The 17,602-nt window shown below is 41.9% G+C and overlaps 1 protein-coding gene across 4 annotated transcripts in view; it reads right to left on the bottom strand.

The window, feature by feature from the left end:
* LOC100733578 (carcinoembryonic antigen-related cell adhesion molecule 1-like) overlaps positions 1-17,602 on the bottom strand; it is a 74,097-nt gene that overhangs the window by 35,447 nt on the left and 21,048 nt on the right. The window contains exons 9-15 of one of the 4 annotated variants that reach the window (XR_010048638.1): positions 13,351-13,629; positions 12,624-12,878; positions 10,883-11,164; positions 4,525-4,642; positions 4,206-4,266; positions 3,018-3,049; positions 254-2,211 (exon numbers count right to left, since the gene is read on the bottom strand). Coding sequence is in view for 3 of the 4 variants with exons in the window: in XM_063252825.1 (XP_063108895.1) it covers positions 4,410-4,642; positions 10,883-11,164; positions 12,624-12,878; positions 13,351-13,629 (1,049 nt within the window). In the remaining variant the exon portion in view is untranslated. Of the gene's footprint in view, positions 1-253; positions 2,212-3,017; positions 3,050-4,205; positions 4,267-4,317; positions 4,643-10,882; positions 11,165-12,623; positions 12,879-13,350; positions 13,630-17,602 lie in introns of those variants that run through there. The other 3 variants (XM_013146834.2, XM_063252825.1, XM_063252827.1) reach the window with 3 other exon arrangements.

The following is a 17,602-nucleotide window of genomic DNA, read 5'->3' as shown; positions in this document are numbered from 1 at the left end:
AAGAGGCTAAGAAGTCTCTCACTTTTAAGTCACCTTCTTTCCCAGAGGAAGACAAGCAGTTCCTTCCAGCAGGTTCCTCCCAGCTGCCCTCACTGTGGCAGTGGAGGTGCAAACGGATTTAGTCAATTCTCTGATCTCTGCATCCATACCTACAGATTTCAAACTGGGCTTCCTTTGACTCCTCACTAAGCCATTTTTTCTTTTATCTGTAAGGAAGACACTGTCTAATGCAGTGTTAACATGAAGCAGCATATCGATGTCTGATATATATTTTTATTATAAATATAGAGAAAATTTTACAAAGAATCAGAAGTGGCTTTAGCCAGGCTAAATTAAATAATTCAGCACAGCTTGGAGGAGGGAAAGTGTACACAGTCAGTGTCAGGGCTAGAAATCCCTGGAAGAGGTACCTGAGTAGGAGAACTCCCAGTGAATTCTCTTAGAGGAGACCTGTTAGGCATAGCACGCGATCAGTGAACATCAAATAAAACCTTTCTGTACAGCCCCAAAGATGTTTCGTCTTTGCGAAAGGCTCCTTGTGGAGTACATTTGCCTTCCTTCTCTTCTCCGTTTTTATTCTAAGTCCCATTTGGACTCATAGAGCCCTTGAGAGAAAAGGTAACTTTCAGAGGCCGATAAGGAAAACCAGGGTAGGGTAACCCTCATGCCCACACAGCCTCTTGTGGTCCTGATTCCTAAGGGGCATCAGCACCATGCAGTTTCCCAGGTTGTAAACAAAGCCATCAGCAGGAGCCTGTGGTTCCCTTTAGGGGCTCCCACTTTTCAGGGCTCCAACACACCCTGGCAGAGGCCAAGGTTTCCTGAGACACTAGGGCAGACACATAGAAAACTGACAGGCAGCAACAAGGGATAGAAAGGCAGCTGGTGTGATGTGGCTGGAAACTGAGCCAGGTCTGTTTCTGCCATAAATGAGCAAAGCCTCTTCTTATTTTTTCTTTGAGAAGAAAGCCTCGAGAGGCTCCTGGCCAAGGGGATTTTGGTGGCTTTCTATATACCAAAGTGGCCAGATCAGCTTACACAGATAAGTAAAAATAACTCTTTTTACAGAAGTAAGAAGTTACCCAATTTATAATGGTAGAATGTCTCAGAAAAGGGAAAGATCACGTGCCTCCAGTTGTGAATTCTTTACCAATAACTTTAAATAATGAATGAAGGGTAACTCTGTCCTTTTCCTAATTTTCTAGTAGATTGCCTCTCTTCAAAGTTGAATTTCCTTGTAAAGCTGCAGTTTCCCCTTTTCCAGGCACTTCCTTGAATAAAGCCCTCTTACTTATTAAAGATATATGTGCACTTTTGCATTTTCCATTAGGAGTTACCTGTGAGGCTTTGCAAATCATGTCCCCAGTTGTTGATAGGCTTGCCAAAGGGCTTAGATGGTATACTAGCAAATCAGCAAGGTGTTTAGACCCCGTGACAGGAGACAAAAATATAGAATTACCAAGGACACTACTGGTTCCATATCTGACTTTCTTGAGTATGGCAGGTTCACATGAGAATTTGGAGAGAAAGGAAAAGTCACTATTGATTTTACTTTCTCTCTCTCTCTTTTTTTTTGGCACATGCACTTAACTAGAAAAGGAAAAAACCCTTAAAGGATGGCAAATTCAAGTTACATTCTGGTAGGACAGAATGGGACAGGAAGAAGTGCGTATGCTCTGGATAAATAACTTTAAAACAAATCTAGGGGCTGGGGATTTAGCTCAGCAGAATAAGTGCCTGCCTTGCAAGTGTGTGGTCATGAGTTTGATCCCTGGTACCGATAAAAAAGAAAAAGAAAAAGACAAAAAACAAACAAACAAACAAACAAACCTAGACTGGGAAAAGGGGGCAGCAGGGAATGCTGGCAACTGTCTCCCAAAATTGGCTTTGCCAATGACCATGAAGTTGGGTTCTCTACAGACTCCCTGATGTACTTTTTCATCTATTGACATTGGAGGGAGCCCTTGAGCCAGGAGATGCTGCATGTGGGAGAACAGAATAGAGGGCTGGTTTTCCTTTTGCTCAGAGTTTAAAGAAATCTCCAGGGAGGCCATGGAGTAGGTTAGCAGTGCTGTGACAGGATAGGTTGGGTCAGTTCTTTTTCACTTCTCAATATGCTGTTTCTGATACTGTGGGGACCGGGGAGTGTAAAGCTGGTTGCTTTGTTTGCAGGTTATTGAAGCTCAGGAAAGAATATCCAATTTCATCCACCTGTAAAATACAAGCATCCTTCAATTAAATTAAATTAAATTAAATTAAATTAAATTAAATTAAGCTCAAATTAAAGTATTGTCATGGAACCTCACTGTGCCTGGCATGATTCCAACCTCTGTGCTGTCACCTCTTAGAAACATTTAGCTTTGGAAAAGGGCTGTTCTCTACTTGCTGACATGGTGCTGAATGGCCCTTTGAAGGGATAAATTATGGTGATGATGTGATACAGTGGAATATGGTAATAGAGCCGTGAGAAGGAGCAAATCACAGACACATGCAACATGGGCAAATCTCATAAAACAACACTGACTGAAAGAAGACAGGTGCCTAAAGGGTGTGCTGTTAGGACCATGGTCATGTCTTGTAGTGAGGAGACTGGAAAGATTCTTTTTGGTGGGTAGACATAGAGTGTCTTGATTGGGTGCTGTTTTCACGTGTGTGATAATCTTGTGAATGTTCACACCCTGTAAAATTATACTTATGATGTAAACACATGTTATCTCATATCAACACTTTAATCTCCTTGTGAACAAAACTGAGGATTAAAGGATGATGTTATGTGTTAAGGGTCACAGAGCTGTCTTCACAGCTAAGAGTTACACACAGCCTCGGTGTGGGTAATTCCAAAGTCTACATCCTTGCTGTGAGGTGGACTCATGGAAGTGATAAACCAATCCTTCTTTGGTGCTGTACTGAGGATCTTAGGTCCAAACTTGATCTCACATCTGTGTCTTCGGGAACAACCCATTCTCTCCGGGAACATTTCCATGAGAAAATCAGCCAGGGAGCCTGGCTGTGCTTACCTTGTCAGGGAAGTTATCAGAGGGGGCCGGTCCTGGGGAAGCAAAAGCAGAATTACAACTCCATGGAAGTACAAAGCTGATTTATGGCTTTGGGATTTAGCCAGAGGAGGTAGCAGATGGTGGCTGCTGGGGGGGCCTAGGGGACAAACTCCATGATCACTTAGGGAGTTGGCTTCCCTCAGAATCTGTGGCTCAGACTGAGGGCATTAGAACCAGATGAGGGGTGAGGAATAGAGTCACAAGAGGCTTCAGGCCACTTCTGAAGATTTCGACTGGTATGTAAGGCCTCGATCCCCTCCCCCAACACGTATTTCCTAGCAACATGCTCCAAGGGAAGGAGGGCCAATGAAGGCCCATAGCACCCACAGCACCCACCAGCCAAGGAAATTCTCACCAAGGAGAGGGCCCACATGCATAATAGAGGCAACAGGGAAGGAGTAAAGGTGATGAAATGGCTTGCAAAGGTCCAGTGGAGTGAGCTTCTCCTCAGGCTATGTCTCAGGGGACTCTTGTGAGTAGGAAGGGTTTAAGGACATGTGTCATTTTAGGGCTGGCAAGTGCAGAACAATTCAGACTGGGCAGCGTAGTTGGTGAATCTAGGGTTCTCTGCCAGTGTAGGGCACATGGTCGAACACACCCGTTCTCACTGGGTGAGTGGCTTTATTTACTGCAATGGGAGACTGAGGGTTTGTGCTCTGTGAGATTGTGCTGGTCTCTTGCTCTAAATAGATATCAGACACTATTCTGCTATTCCCAAGTGCAGGACCTTTGGTCCCTGGCTTAGGAAGGACATGTTAGCAGATAATTCCTTGACACTCCTTGATGTCAATTCATTTTATGAATTGTTTTTCCTCTTAGTCCTCTTTCTTCAAGTTCCCCACAGTTCCTGCTTCCTCCCTTCCTGTTTGCTAGATGTCCACATTTACATTTCTTTTTTCCTGGTGCTGAAGTCAAATTCAAGCCAAAAGCTGCTGCTCAGCTACATCCCCCACCACGTAGATTTAGTCTTTGCTGACCCTTCTGTGCCTCCCTTACCTTCGGGCCCCTCCTATTTTGTTTGTATAGGAGGAGTTTGTTTCTTCCCCCTTATTTTGCTTATTGTCCAAGGGGATTCTGGTGGTTTCTCCTTTCTCTTGAACCCCCTTCCTCCCTCCTCCTGCTACTGTGGCCAACAGAGTAGTCACTTACTTTCTCCTGCTGCTCCTTTCATTTCCTCATTTGTCCACCTTCTCGGACCTTGGCTTCCTAACTGGGGGGGATAGAGGAGCATAACTGGTTCTGTTCCTCGAACTATACAGGGGTGAGAAAACCATACCCAAGAGGCAGCGGAATACAGGGAGCACGAGGGCAGGAGCAGGAAGACCCACTGGACTTAAGACTGAGAAGTGGCGTTTAGGAAGGTGAAAAAGAGATCCAGCCCCAAGACGGAGGGGTAAAAGTGCTGTCCCTCTCCCGAGCATGGCAGAGAGCCTTGGAGGAAATGGAAGAAGTGGAAAGCACAGCATACCTGCCAGTGTTGCTGAAAAACAGGAAATATGCCAGGCCGGCTATCAGAGCCACCACAGCTACAGCTGCAATCACGATGCCGACAATGGCCCCCACGGAGAGACCAGAACTTTCTTTTTCTGGATTATTGGCCATGGAAAGAAAAGAGAAAAGGTAATGAAATTGAAACTGCTTTGCATTGAGGTGTCTTGAGACACAGTTCTTAACATGATGTAGCTCTATTTTTTCCTTCGACAAGTACACATCTTATGGAAAGGGTTTCGGTGAGGTGATTTGCAGGTTTTGTAATCTGCATCCCCTCACTGGTGATTTATCTTCCCACAATTCCATCCTGGCCTTTGTGCAGGTATCTGAAGGCTTTGGAAATATGAGGAAGGCTGATTGTTATTTCTGTATGTTGTAACTTCCTATCCTTTGTGGTTCCATCTGTTTTCACAGGGTTCTGTTTGAGCTGGCCACGAATATGTGCTTATCAGCTCTCTTGTGGCAAGGGCTTGCTTGACAGCAGGCGCAGGTTATAGCACACTCAGAATTCATCACCTCCTTTGCATAGAGACCTCGCTTCTCACTGTGGTTAGTAGGAGCATAAAGAAGCCCAGGTCTGCTGGACACAGCTTTCCTCTGCTGGGAGACTTTGTCTTGAGAACTCTCCCTCAGTCTTACACAAACTCTCTGAGGCCTAACTGCACTGCAGTCTAAAGCTGCCGTTTACACACTTTCCTCTACACACAGGTGAGATCTGCACTGTGATCTGAGGGTTCTCCCGGGCTCCCTGTGAGGTAGTCATTATGTCTGTTTTATGGATGACACACTGGGCTTAGACTGCTGAAAAGCTTACTTACCTTCATATGGCTAACACGAAATATATCTGGCTGTCTGATTTCAATCATAATAATTGCAGTAGTAATAGCAGATAACACTTCTGGGGCCTTTTCTCTATGTGTGGCATTTTCCTGAAGGGTTGGTTATTACATGAAGTATTTAGAACAATACCCCGAAGCAGGTATTTTTTTTTATTACAATTTGTAGTTGGGTTATCTGAGGCTCAACTAAATTGAGAATCATATGCAAGATACTCATAGATGTAGATGCCTACATTTAAAAATCATGATTTCAATTTAATACTCTAATAGGAATTAGTGATATAGAAAAAGAATAAACTAAATTGAAACCTAGTGGAAGGAAGGAAATAAAGCTCAGAATAAAGATAAATAAAACAGAATAGAAAAATAGTCTACAAAAATCAATGATACCAGAAGTTGGTTCTTCAAGTAAGATGAACAAAACTGACAACTTTTATCTGATTATCTAAGGAAAAGGAAGATTCGAATTACTAAAATTAGAAGTGAAATAGACATTACTGTCAGTTCTTCAGAATAGTAAATATTTGAAGAATGCTGTGAATAATTTTATAACAATCATTGGTTAACGTAAGTGGGGTGGAGAGTTTCCTAGAAATACAAAGAATTGTGAAGAAATAAAAAAATATGAATAGATCTGAATTAGTAAAAGCACTGTTACAAGTCATTTTCTTGGAAAAAAAAAAAGAAACACAGAAAACCCCCTGCTCAAACCAGGCTAAATTCCATAGCAAATACCTGTAATCTGAAGCAGGAAGATTGTAAATGCAAGGCTATTGCTGACAACTTAACAAGACCCTCTCTAAAATAAAAATAAAAAAAAATTAAAAGGGCTGGGAATTTAGTTCAGTGGTAGAGCACACTTTGGGTCCTATCCTCAGTACAGGAAAACAAAACAAAACAAACAAAACGAAACAAAAAGAACAACACAACTGGGAATAGAAAAAAACCTAAAAGACCATGTATGAAAAACCCACAGTTAACATCAGACTCAGTGGTGAAAGACTGAAGGTTTTCCTTCTAAGATTAGGAACAATTCAGGGGGCTACATTCACTTCTGTTCAGTATAGAATTAGACACTCTAGCAAGAGCAAAGCAAGAAAAAGAAATGAAAGATTTCAAATTAGAAAGAAGTAAACTTATCTCCATTTCCAAATGACAACTTGTCGATAGAAAATCCTACACCAAAACTACTTTCATTAATAAGCAAATTCAACAATTACAGACTAATGAAATCAAATGGAAAATTCAGTTGTATTCTATACACTAACCATGAGCAATATCAAAGGAAATTAAGAAAAAATTGATGTATAAGAGCATCCATAATAATAAAGTATTTAGAAGTAAACTTCAAGTTGGCCATGGTGGTCCATGGCTATAAATCTAATGTTCTAGAAAACTGAGGTAGAAGGATCACAAAGTCAAGTCTAACCTGGACAATTTAGCAATTTGGTAATACTTTAACTCAATGAAACAAAACAAAAACAACAATGATCAAAATACTGGTGAGCTACCTCAGTGTAAAGGCCATGGGTTCAGTCTTCAGTACTGCAAACCAATCTGTTTTTTAAAGCAGGTGAAAAAGTTGTACTCAACAAATTTACAAAACTTTGCTGAAAATATTAAAAAATACATAAATGGAAGTTATTCTTTTTTTTTTTTGAATCATGATCTTGCTATATAGTTCGGGTTGGCCTTTTCTTGACTCCCTTCTTAAAGAACTGGGATTACAGGTTCGCACCACTATACCTTGCCTGTGTTTAGGTATTGGAAGACTCAATGTTAAGATGACAATACTACTGGAAATGATCAATGGATTCAGTGTGAGTGCTATCGAAAGCCCAGTGACATTTTCAGTTGGTTGTCATGATGCATCCTGTAAATCTAGCACTATGGGAGGCTGAGGTAGGATGATCACAAATTTAAGCCCAGCTCAGGCCAGTTAGCAAATTAGTGAGACCCTGAGCAAAAAAGGGGATGATGGTAGTAGTAGCTGAGGATGTAGCTCAGTGTGAAGGCCCCAGTTTCAACCACCATTAATAAAACAAAATGCAGGGACACTTTTTTGCAGAAATTGAAAAATGCATCCTCAATTCCTATGTAATCTCAAGAGACCCCAAATACTTAAAATGACTCTGAAAGTGAAGAACTAACTTGGACTCACACTGCCTGATTTCAAAATTTAGTACAAAACTACAGTAATCAAAACAGTGTGCTATCAGCACAAATAAAGGTATAAAATCAGTGAAACAGAATGAAAAGCCCACTAATGAATGCTCCCATGGATGGCCACATGACTTTAAACTACTTAGATATGTCAATTGCCATGTAAGAAGAACATACATGCATGGGGTACAATGTGCACTTACTGTATGTCTACAATGTGTGACAACCAGATCAGGGCAAGTGGCGGCTCCTTCACCTCAGCGTTTATCCAGCTTTGTGTTGGGAACATTCAAAATTATTCTTACTCCTTATTTTGAAATACAGAATTAAATATGATCTAACTTAGTGATCCTGCTCTGCTACAGGATACTAGAAGCTATTGTTTCCATCCAACTGTACTCCAGTGTCCAAGCTATTTTTGATGAGACTTTTAGTACTGTTCCATGCAGAGACAAAGGTTTTTTTCATCAGAGATATTCAGAAACCTCAATATTCATGCAAATGAAAGAAGCAGAACTTTTGTCTAACATTATATATGTAAATTAATTCCAAATGGGCCACCTAAATGTAACAGCTCAAACTGTGCAATTCTTAGCAGCAAATACAGAACAAAGCTTCACGATGTTGGATTGGGTGACAATTTCTCGGCAAAATCATGGGCAGCAACACTAAATAAAAAATAGATAAGTTGGACCTCATGAAGGTTAGAAGTTTCTGTGCGTGCAAGGATGTTATCCACCCATGACCCAGAAATTCCTCTTTTGGATATGTGTATAAAGCATTTGAAATCATCTTTTGGAGAGATAACTAATCTGCTGTTTTAAACATGGTAATTTTTACAATGCTGAGATATGGAAACTAAGCGTCCATTAGTGGATGAGCAGATAAAGACAAGACTGTTTAGCCTGGAAAAGGAAGGCTCTTCTGTGATTCCGGCAGCACGGATATTTCACTGGTTTAGTGAAATAATCCAGGAACAGGAAGAGAAATAGTGTGTAATCTAGCTCATATGTAGAATGCAAAAAACACCGAATTTACTGAAATAAAGAGCAGAGTAATGGCTGCAAGAGATTGGGGAGTAGGGGAGGAGGGAATGGGAAGTTGGTCAAAGGGTTCAAAGTTTCAGCTGGACAAGAGGAATGTGTTTTGAGATGTATTTCACAATGAAATGGTTACAGTATATGATAGGATTTTTTTCTTTTCTCTTCCTCGTTTTTCTTTTTTTTTGGAACCAGGGATTGAGCTCTCAACCTCGCACTTGCCAGGCAGTTGTTAATGATGCCAAGCCAAATCCCTGGCCCTAGTATATGATACTGTATATTTCAAAGTACTAACACAGTATATTTCAAATACCATAGAAATTATAGATAACTATTAAAAAATCACATTGTAAACATCACACGAATGTGTCTCTCTATGCAATCAAGCTTGGAGCACATTCCTGTCATCCTAGCACTGGGAAGACTGAGGCAGATGATCATTGTGAGTTCAAGGCTGGCCCGACTACATAATGAGACCCTGTCTTTTTTATTTTAGTTTTTTTTAATTTAAAGAGAAAGAAGTAAAAAAAAAATACATGGAGATAAAAAGAAGAAATAATACAGAATTACAGAAAAATAAAAGGTAAGAAATCACCAGTTGATAAGTTACATATTGAAGGAGACCCTGTCTTAAAAAACAAAATGACAAAGCAAGACTATCACAGTTTAACAACCACAACAATCTCCAAACAATCCAAGTAACTAGCAGGTTTGAGCAGCCATTTCTGCAAAGAAGATATAAAAATGATCAATAAGCATATAAAAAGATGTGCAATACCATTAGTTATTAGGGAGGTTAAAAGCGAAACCACCTCACACCCAATAGGATATCTCTCATGAAAACATGAGTGTCTGTGAGGCTGTAGAGAAATCGGGACTTGTGTGCAAGTGGGTAGGTGGGAATGTGAAATGGGACAGTCACTGTGAAACTCAGTATAGGGCTTTCTCAAAAAAAATTTATTTTCTCATTTGGCAATTCTACAGCTGGGTATATATCTAAAGAACTGAAATAAGAGATTTGAGCATATTTATTTCATAGCAGAATTATTAATAGGCCAAATATGGGAACAACCCTAAATTTTATTGATGGTTGAATGAATAAGCCAAATGAGGTACACCTCATAAAGCAGTATATCCCTACAATAGACTATCACTGTCTTAAAAGGGGTTACTGGAGGCTGGGCAGTGGTGGAATGGGGAGTTGTTGTATACTGGGTATAAAGTGTTAGTGTGGTAAGATGAAAAAGTTCCAGAAATGGGTAGTGGGAATGTTACATAACAATATGAATGTACCAAATTCAAGGAACTGTGCATATCAAAGTGGTTAAAATAATAAGTGTTGTGTATATTTTACCACATCGCAAAGAAAAGTTCACACAAAAATAGAACAAGAAAAAAGTCTTCTGCAAAGTGACACAACAAATGCCAAACTTAGGATGAGAAACTCAGTATGGTTGGCTTTCTTGCATCCCTGGATTTGAGCAACTATTGAGGTTTGAAACTCCTCAGAAAAAAATGGGTCCACGTGGAAAATGTACAGAAACTTTTCTTGTCATTATTCTTTAAATAATGCAGTACAAGAATTACTTACATTGTATTGGGTATTGGAAATAATCTAGTGATGATTTAAAGTATATGGGAGAACTGAGTGTGGTGGCTCATGTTGGCAGACCTGGCACTCTGCGGGGCTGAGGCCAGAGAATCACAAGATTCTGTGCTAAAGCACAGTCTTGGTAACTTAGTAACCTAATAAGATTGTCTCAAAATAAACAACGATAAAGAGAAAGAGAAAGAAATAGGCTGAGTATTCAGTTCAGAAGTACTGCCCTTGCCTGGCAGGCTTCAGGTTGTGAGTTCAATCCCTGATACCAAAAAAAAAACAACAACAATGACCACAACAATGCCCCCCCCCCAAAGGGAGAGAGAAATGAAAAAGTGTAGGGAGGTAGCTCAGCTAGAAGGCTCTAGGCTTAAATCCTAGTCGTAAAAAGAAACAACAACAAAAAAGAAAAATATGTGGGAAAATTCTCACAGTCACATGTAAATGCTATCCCACTTTAACATAAGGCATTAGAGTATCCTCAGGTAGTGGTGTCTGTGGGGCTCCTGGAACAAACTCCCTGTGAAGACTGAGGGTGACTGTGGAGTCAGACCCAAAGATCTTAACCACTTTGCAAGTCTCTTTACTATATTTGTATCTCAACTGATACATTCCCTGTGACTTGTATCCATCTTGCACATTACTGGGCGAGAAATACTCTCCAGAAGAGGTAGGAGAGGAGAAGCCACTCACCAGTCATGGTCACACTTAGCCTGAAGGGCTCACTCTTTCTGGAACTGACCAGGTTGGAGACCTCACACTGATACTCCCCGGCATCCTCAATCTTGACAGGGTAGATGGTGAGGATGCTGTTGTTCTCGGACAGCTTCATCCTCTCTGAGAGCTGCAGACCCTGGTTACTGAAGATCCATTGGATATAGATGTCAGTGTCATTTGAGAGGCAGGTGAGGACCACAGAATCATCTTCTGTGACAGTGGTGTTGCTGGCCTGGATGGAGGGTTGCATCACAGGTGCTGTGGACAGAGGAGGGAACAGCCTGAGCCTGAGCAGGGCGCCTAGCTGTGCCTTTTCCTCTGATACTCAATCAACTCTCTGGGCCACTGTGAGTGCTGTCCAGTGACTCAGAGGACAGTCCTGACCCTACTACAGAGGTTGCATGCCTTGGCTCAGTGACAGTAAGGAGCAGGCTCTCCCTCCCTCGCAACCCAGCACACCCAGGGAGGCCCATCCGCTTCCCTAGACCTCTCTGAAGGATCCAGGACAGGAACCTGTTATTAGGAAACATGTCTGGAAATCTCCATGGAAGTTTGAATACTTTTTCCCATTGACCTTTTCTTTCTTGTTTTAAATTCCAGAAAGTAAAAGTGAAGGGTGGGAGTAGGGAGACTGATTCTGCAGAGCAAGCTTGGGCTGAGTAAAAGAAGAAAAAGCAAGATAAAGACCAGCCTGGGGAAGGCAGGGTGGGCTCTCATGAGGGAAAGCCACCATAGCCTCCTACTGACTTTTGCAGGATGTTTTCCCAGTGCTCTCTTTGACAGTAAAAGCTGAGCCACCTGCATTATGAAGAACATCTCAGTTTGGAAAAGGACTTTTATTCCCTGACCTGTAGAATAAATACTACAGTGAAGGAGATCAGCAGAGATAAATGGCCACGGGATCCAAGGAAGGCTGGGATCACTCTCTGCAAATGTAGCCCTTGGCCCTGCCCTTCCTTCCACGCAGGACTGCACAGTGATGCTCCTGCGCTCCAGTGTGCAGCACTCACTGCTCTTCATTGGTGCACGACCTGCACTTGTATCCTCAGCTCAGACAGCCAGGACTTCAGAGCCAGGGCCCAGCTCAGAGGCATGTGCCAGACGCACTTTTTCAGTTCCTTACCTGGGGGTGACTCGGATGCACACTGGGGACATGATATAGCAGAATGAGGACAGGACACACGGACAACTTTTCCACCTGTTCTGTCTCAGCCCAGAGAGAGTCAGGGCTGAGTCAGTCCCTGCGTGAGACTGGAACAGAGTTGGAGCAGATTTGGGAACTAGGGTGTCCTAAATAGGAGGGATTTCCTCCTCTCATCGGGAAAAACCGTGTAAAGGTGTTTCAAAGCCCTGTGGATTCCTTAAAACTCATGCAAGAGGTTAAAGAAAACAGATGACAGAAGGAGGGAGTCAGTCAGTGAAAGATACTATTTGAGCTCAAAGATACCCACCGATTCTGTGAATCTCTATCCACTCCATGGGGCCTTCTGCTATGAGCAGAACCACCTCTCCATATTCCAGGCTGAATTCCAGCTCAGCCATGAGGAATCAGATAAGCAAGGGGTGGACAGTCTCGGGGGTGGGGCAAAATGCTCAGGTAGGATGGAGATTTTCTTATGTCTGTGGACACAGGCTGGGAAGTGAGTTTCATCCCGCTGCTTCCAGACAACCAAAACACTATTCCAGAGCTTGCTCTGTCTCTCTATGATCCACTTACCAATGACTGTAACATCCTTGACTGTGCTCCTATTGAGGCCAGTGGCAGGGTTAGAGACGAGGCAGGTGTAAGATCCGCTATCATCTGCAGAGATGTTTGGGATAGAAAGCTCCTGCGTGGATTGCAGGAGGCTCCCATTGACAAGCCAGGAATACTGTACGGGTGGGTTAGAGTCTGCATGGCAGGAGAGGCTGAGGTTTGTCCCTTGACGGAAATATGACTCTGGGGGTGATATGATGGGGATATCCGGGCCATCTGGAATAAACAGAATAAACCCATACGTGACTTCATCAGAGGGAAGGGGAACCTCCTGGCTTGTAAGAAGGCTGAGTATCCTTCTGAGCCATGTCACAATCTTGGTATGAAAACATCCCAACCAGATCAGTGGGTTCATCAGGCCCTGGTACCATGCCTGGTGGTATGTATACAGAAAAAAGTTCTGGTCATATCTCTCTGTGCAGGCTGAGCCTCAGTCATCACCCTGTTGTAGATAACAGGTGGTTAGGTGAGTGAATCCCTACAGGCAGGAGAAACCCATCTCTTTCTTATCTAAGGTAAAGGTCAGGACAGCCTGAATGGCAGGGTCAGAATGGTGTGGCCCGCCCATGTGTCCAAGAGTGAGGCCGGTTTTGTGGACTTGACAGAGAGACTGACTGGGCTGGCCTCTGTCTCTGGCTCCCCTTACTGAGTGATTAGTTGGGACCACAGTAGAACTCAAGTTACTCACAGGAAATATTCAGGGAGACTGGGTCACTTCGGTTGAAAGCCACTGGATTCTGGGTTTCACACTCATAGGGTCCTGTGTCATTCCTTGTGACATTCAGTAAAATGAGACTCCTGTTGCCATCAGACAGTTTCAGCCTATCACCTTCTTGAAGGCTCTGACCATTTATCCACCACAGGTAGGTTGTGTCCTGAGTCTCGGGTTCACATGTCAGTGCTACGGCTTCCTCACCCTCCAGAGGGCTGGAGTTGTTGACTGTGATGTAGGGTTTGGGTAGGATCCCTGTGCAGAAAGCAGAGAGATTGCCTCATGTAGTGCCTTTCATCTGGGCAAAGGTATTTTCCACCAGACTGGAGCTCTCTCTCCTCTCAGGAAACTTGAGTCCTTAAAGGACCAAACAGGAATGCATCTCACAGGTAGCTCATGAGGACCTGAGCACTCAGAGGACATGAGACCAGCTACATATTGTCTGGAACAGCACAGGCCTTTCATGTGGGAACCATGCTACAGTCTTTGGTCATGGATAGACCCCTAGTGCCTCTCCTGGCCTCACCAGCAGCCACCTGGTTTGCCGTGGGTTATGTGTGTACTGAGACTGTCTAGCTGCAGAGACCTCCACTGATCAGTCTTGGGTGTTTCCTTTGAGGCTTTGTATGCAAGGCTGTGCTCAAATTGGGCCATGATGAAATCTGTCATTGGGCTTGTACATATTGCAGACCACACAGCCCGGATTGAGGATGGTTGTGTGCAGAAATCACACACAAGGGGAGCAATACCAAGCCTGACATTCAGCTCTGGGTTTAGGCTGAGGGCAAATCGTGGGGAGATTCTCCCTCTGGGTTTGATGGTGACTGACAGGAACATGAGTCTAATGCATGATCTAGGACAGTGAGAGGGGGACAGACAAACATTAGAAAGCTGAATCAACTTCTTGTCCTTGGTGTTTAATGTTCCTCTTTCCACTGGAGGTGGAAGATTAAGATCCTGTGGGCTTTGATAGATTTGAACAACAATTTCAGATAATAAATGATTGCTCTGGGAAAAATTTCATTTTTACACGTGAATCTAAGCACAATTCCTGAACAAAGTATTTGTCTAGGAGAACCACAGGCTCTTAGAAGAAGGTCTGAAGACTTTTTGGATCACGTCAGATAGTTCTTGAAGCTAGTTTGAAACTGGCCACTCCCTGATGAGGAGCCCTGTGCCCTTGTTGGGTGGACAGAGCTAGTCAGAGGGGAAGTCGGAGGCATCCCTGGTGTAAAAGGAGGCATGATAGCAACTTCCCAGAAGTGGCACATCACATTAGTAACGTTAGAAGTCCATATTCCCAGTTGCTTCTGGGAATGATGCAAAGTAGGCAGGAGCCCAGCTAGGCCTGTAAAATCTTTCTATCTTTTTTTTTTTGACCCAAGGAATGCCCACTAGGGTTTTATTAAATTCTTCCAGATCAAACAGATTCTAACAAAAATGATGATGGCTGATGCATTTCACTGTGTTGGAGGACCTGCCTGTGATGATGGTGTCTTCATGGGGAAACCAGTGTGAGTGACCCAAGCAGCAAATCCTTCAAAATGTGCTTGTCAGCCAGCATCCAAAGCAAAACAAAAACAACAAAAACACTGTTGATCTACCTTGATGTAAAGGTGTGTTGAGTTCTTAATACTCAGTTTTATCAAGGAGTTGAATGACCTGTACCCAACAAAACTACAAAAATTTGTTGAAAATATTAAACAATGTATAAATGAAATTTATTCTTTTTTTTGTTTCAATCTGGGTCTTACTTGTAATTTGTGTTGCACTCATTTGATTCCTCTATGGAAGTGCTAGGATTACAGGATTGTGCCTTCATAGCTTATCTATGTTTAGGTATTGGAAGACTCAATGTTGGTAAGATGACAATACTACTAGAAATGATCTATAGATTCAACGTGAGTGTTATCGAAAGCTCAGTGACATTTTTAGATGGTTGTCATGGTACATCTTGTAAATCTAGCACTGTGAGAGCCTTAGGTAGGATGATCACAAATTTAAGCCCAGCTCAGGAAAATTGGCAAATTAGTGATATCCTGAGCAAAAAAGGGCATGATGGAAGTAGTTGCTGGGGATGTAGCTCAGTGTGAAAGCTCTGATTTTAACCACCATTAATAAAACAAAATGCAGGGACACTTCTTTCAGAAATTGAAAAATGTATCCTAAAATTCCTGTGTAATCTCAAGAGACTCCAAATACATAAGATGACTCTGAAAGTAAAGAAGAACTTGGACTCACGCTGTCTGATTTCAAAATTTAGTACAAAGCTGCAGTAGTCAAAATGTTGTGCTAGAGGCATCAATAAAGATATATAATCAGTGAAACAGAATGAAAAGACCACACATGAATGCTCCCATATAGTCAAGTGGTTTTAAAGTATTTAAAAATATTAATTTCCATGTAAGCACAGTTATGTGTAGAGTACAACATGGCACTTGCTAGGTGTGACAACCATATGGGCAAGTGGCAATTCCGTAATATTAGCGTTATCCAGTTTTGTGTCGGAAACATTCAAAATTATTTTTACCACTTATTTTGAAATACAGAAGTAAACATGGTCTAACTTAGTTATCCTGCTGTGCTACAGGATACTAGAAGCTATTGTGTTTATTCAACTGTACTCCAGTATCTGAGCTTTTTTTGATGAGGAATAGTACTGTTCCATGAAGAAAGGAAGGTTTTCTTTTTTTGACAAAGATGTTGAGAAAGCAGAATATCCATGCAAATGAAAGAAGCAGAATCTTTACCTAACATTATATAGGCCAATTAATTCCAAAAGGATCAAACACCTAAATGTGACAGCTCAACCTGTACTATTCTTAACAGCAGATACAGAGCAAAGCTTCATGATGTTGGACTGGGCAATGATTTCTTGGCTCTAATAACAAAAGCATAGGCAACAGCACCAAGAAAAAAATAGATAGGTTGTACCTCACGAAGATTAGAAGTTTCTGTGTGTGCAAGGATGTTATCTACCTATGACCCAGAAACTGTTATTTGGATACATGTACAAAGCATTTGAAGTCATCTTTTGGAGAGATAACTACACTGCTGTTTAAATGCAGTAATATTTACAATGCTGAAATATGCAACCTAAGTGTCCATCTTGCATGAAGGAATAAAGAGGATGTGGTCTGTGCACACAGTGGAATATGTTGAGCCTGGAAAAGGGAGTCTGTTTGTGATTCCGGCAGCATGGATAAATCTGGTTAAGTGAACTAAGGCAAACCCAGGAAGAGAAATAATGCATGAGCTAACCCATACGTGGAGTCTAAAACATACTGAAATAATAAAATAAAGAGCAGAGTGACTGCTGGGAGCGATTGGGCAGTAGGGCAAGAGGCGAATGGGAAGTTGGACGGTGCTTCAAAGTTTCAGATGGACGAGAGGAACATGTTTTGAGATATTTTGTACAGCAGATTGATTACAGTATATGATAATGTATGTTTCAAAGTAGTAGCACAGAGCTTTTCAAATATCTTCCTATACAAATGATAAATAAGAGGGTGACGCATTATGATATTGGTTCAGTCATTTTGCATCGTGGAGAAATATCAAAAAATCACATTGTAAACATCACACAAATCTTGTTGTAGTATGATCAAGCTTGGTGGCTAGTTGTCATCCTAGCACTGGGGAGGCTGAGGCAGAGGATCATTGTGAGTCAAGGCCAGCCTGGACTATGTAATGAGACCTTACCTCAAAAAATAAAATGAAAAGGCAAACTATTCCAGTTTAATAACAAGAAAAAACACTAGACAATCCAAGTAAAAAAATCAGCTTGAGCAGCCATTTCTCCAAAAAGATATAAAAATGACCAGTAAGGGAATCCGAAGTTTCACAATGTCATTAGTTACTAGGGAAGTGCAAATCAAAACCACCTCACACACAATAAATAGGATACCTCCATGAAAACACGAGTGTTTGTGAGGCTGTAGAGAATTCTGGACTGTGTGCCTATGGGTAGGTGGGACTGTGAAATGGGGCAGTTACTGTGAAACTCAGTATAGGGCTTCCTCACCAAAAAAATGTTTCTCATTTGGTAATTCGACAGCAGGGGAATGTACCTGAAAGAACTGAAGTCAAGGATTTGAGCAGATGTTGGCATATTTTTTTTATAGCATAGTTATTATTAGATCAACATGGGAACAACTCTAAATTCTATTGGTGTATGAATGAATAAGCCGAATGAGACACACCCCATAAAGCAGTATATCAATACTGT

Source organism: Cavia porcellus, unplaced genomic scaffold (assembly GCF_034190915.1).
Source record: "Cavia porcellus strain 051 isolate PalLab524CR breed Dunkin Hartley unplaced genomic scaffold, mCavPor4.1 scaffold_7, whole genome shotgun sequence".
Lineage (NCBI taxonomy): Eukaryota > Metazoa > Chordata > Mammalia > Rodentia > Caviidae > Cavia > Cavia porcellus.
This window is presented reverse-complemented; position numbering and strand designations above follow the sequence as displayed.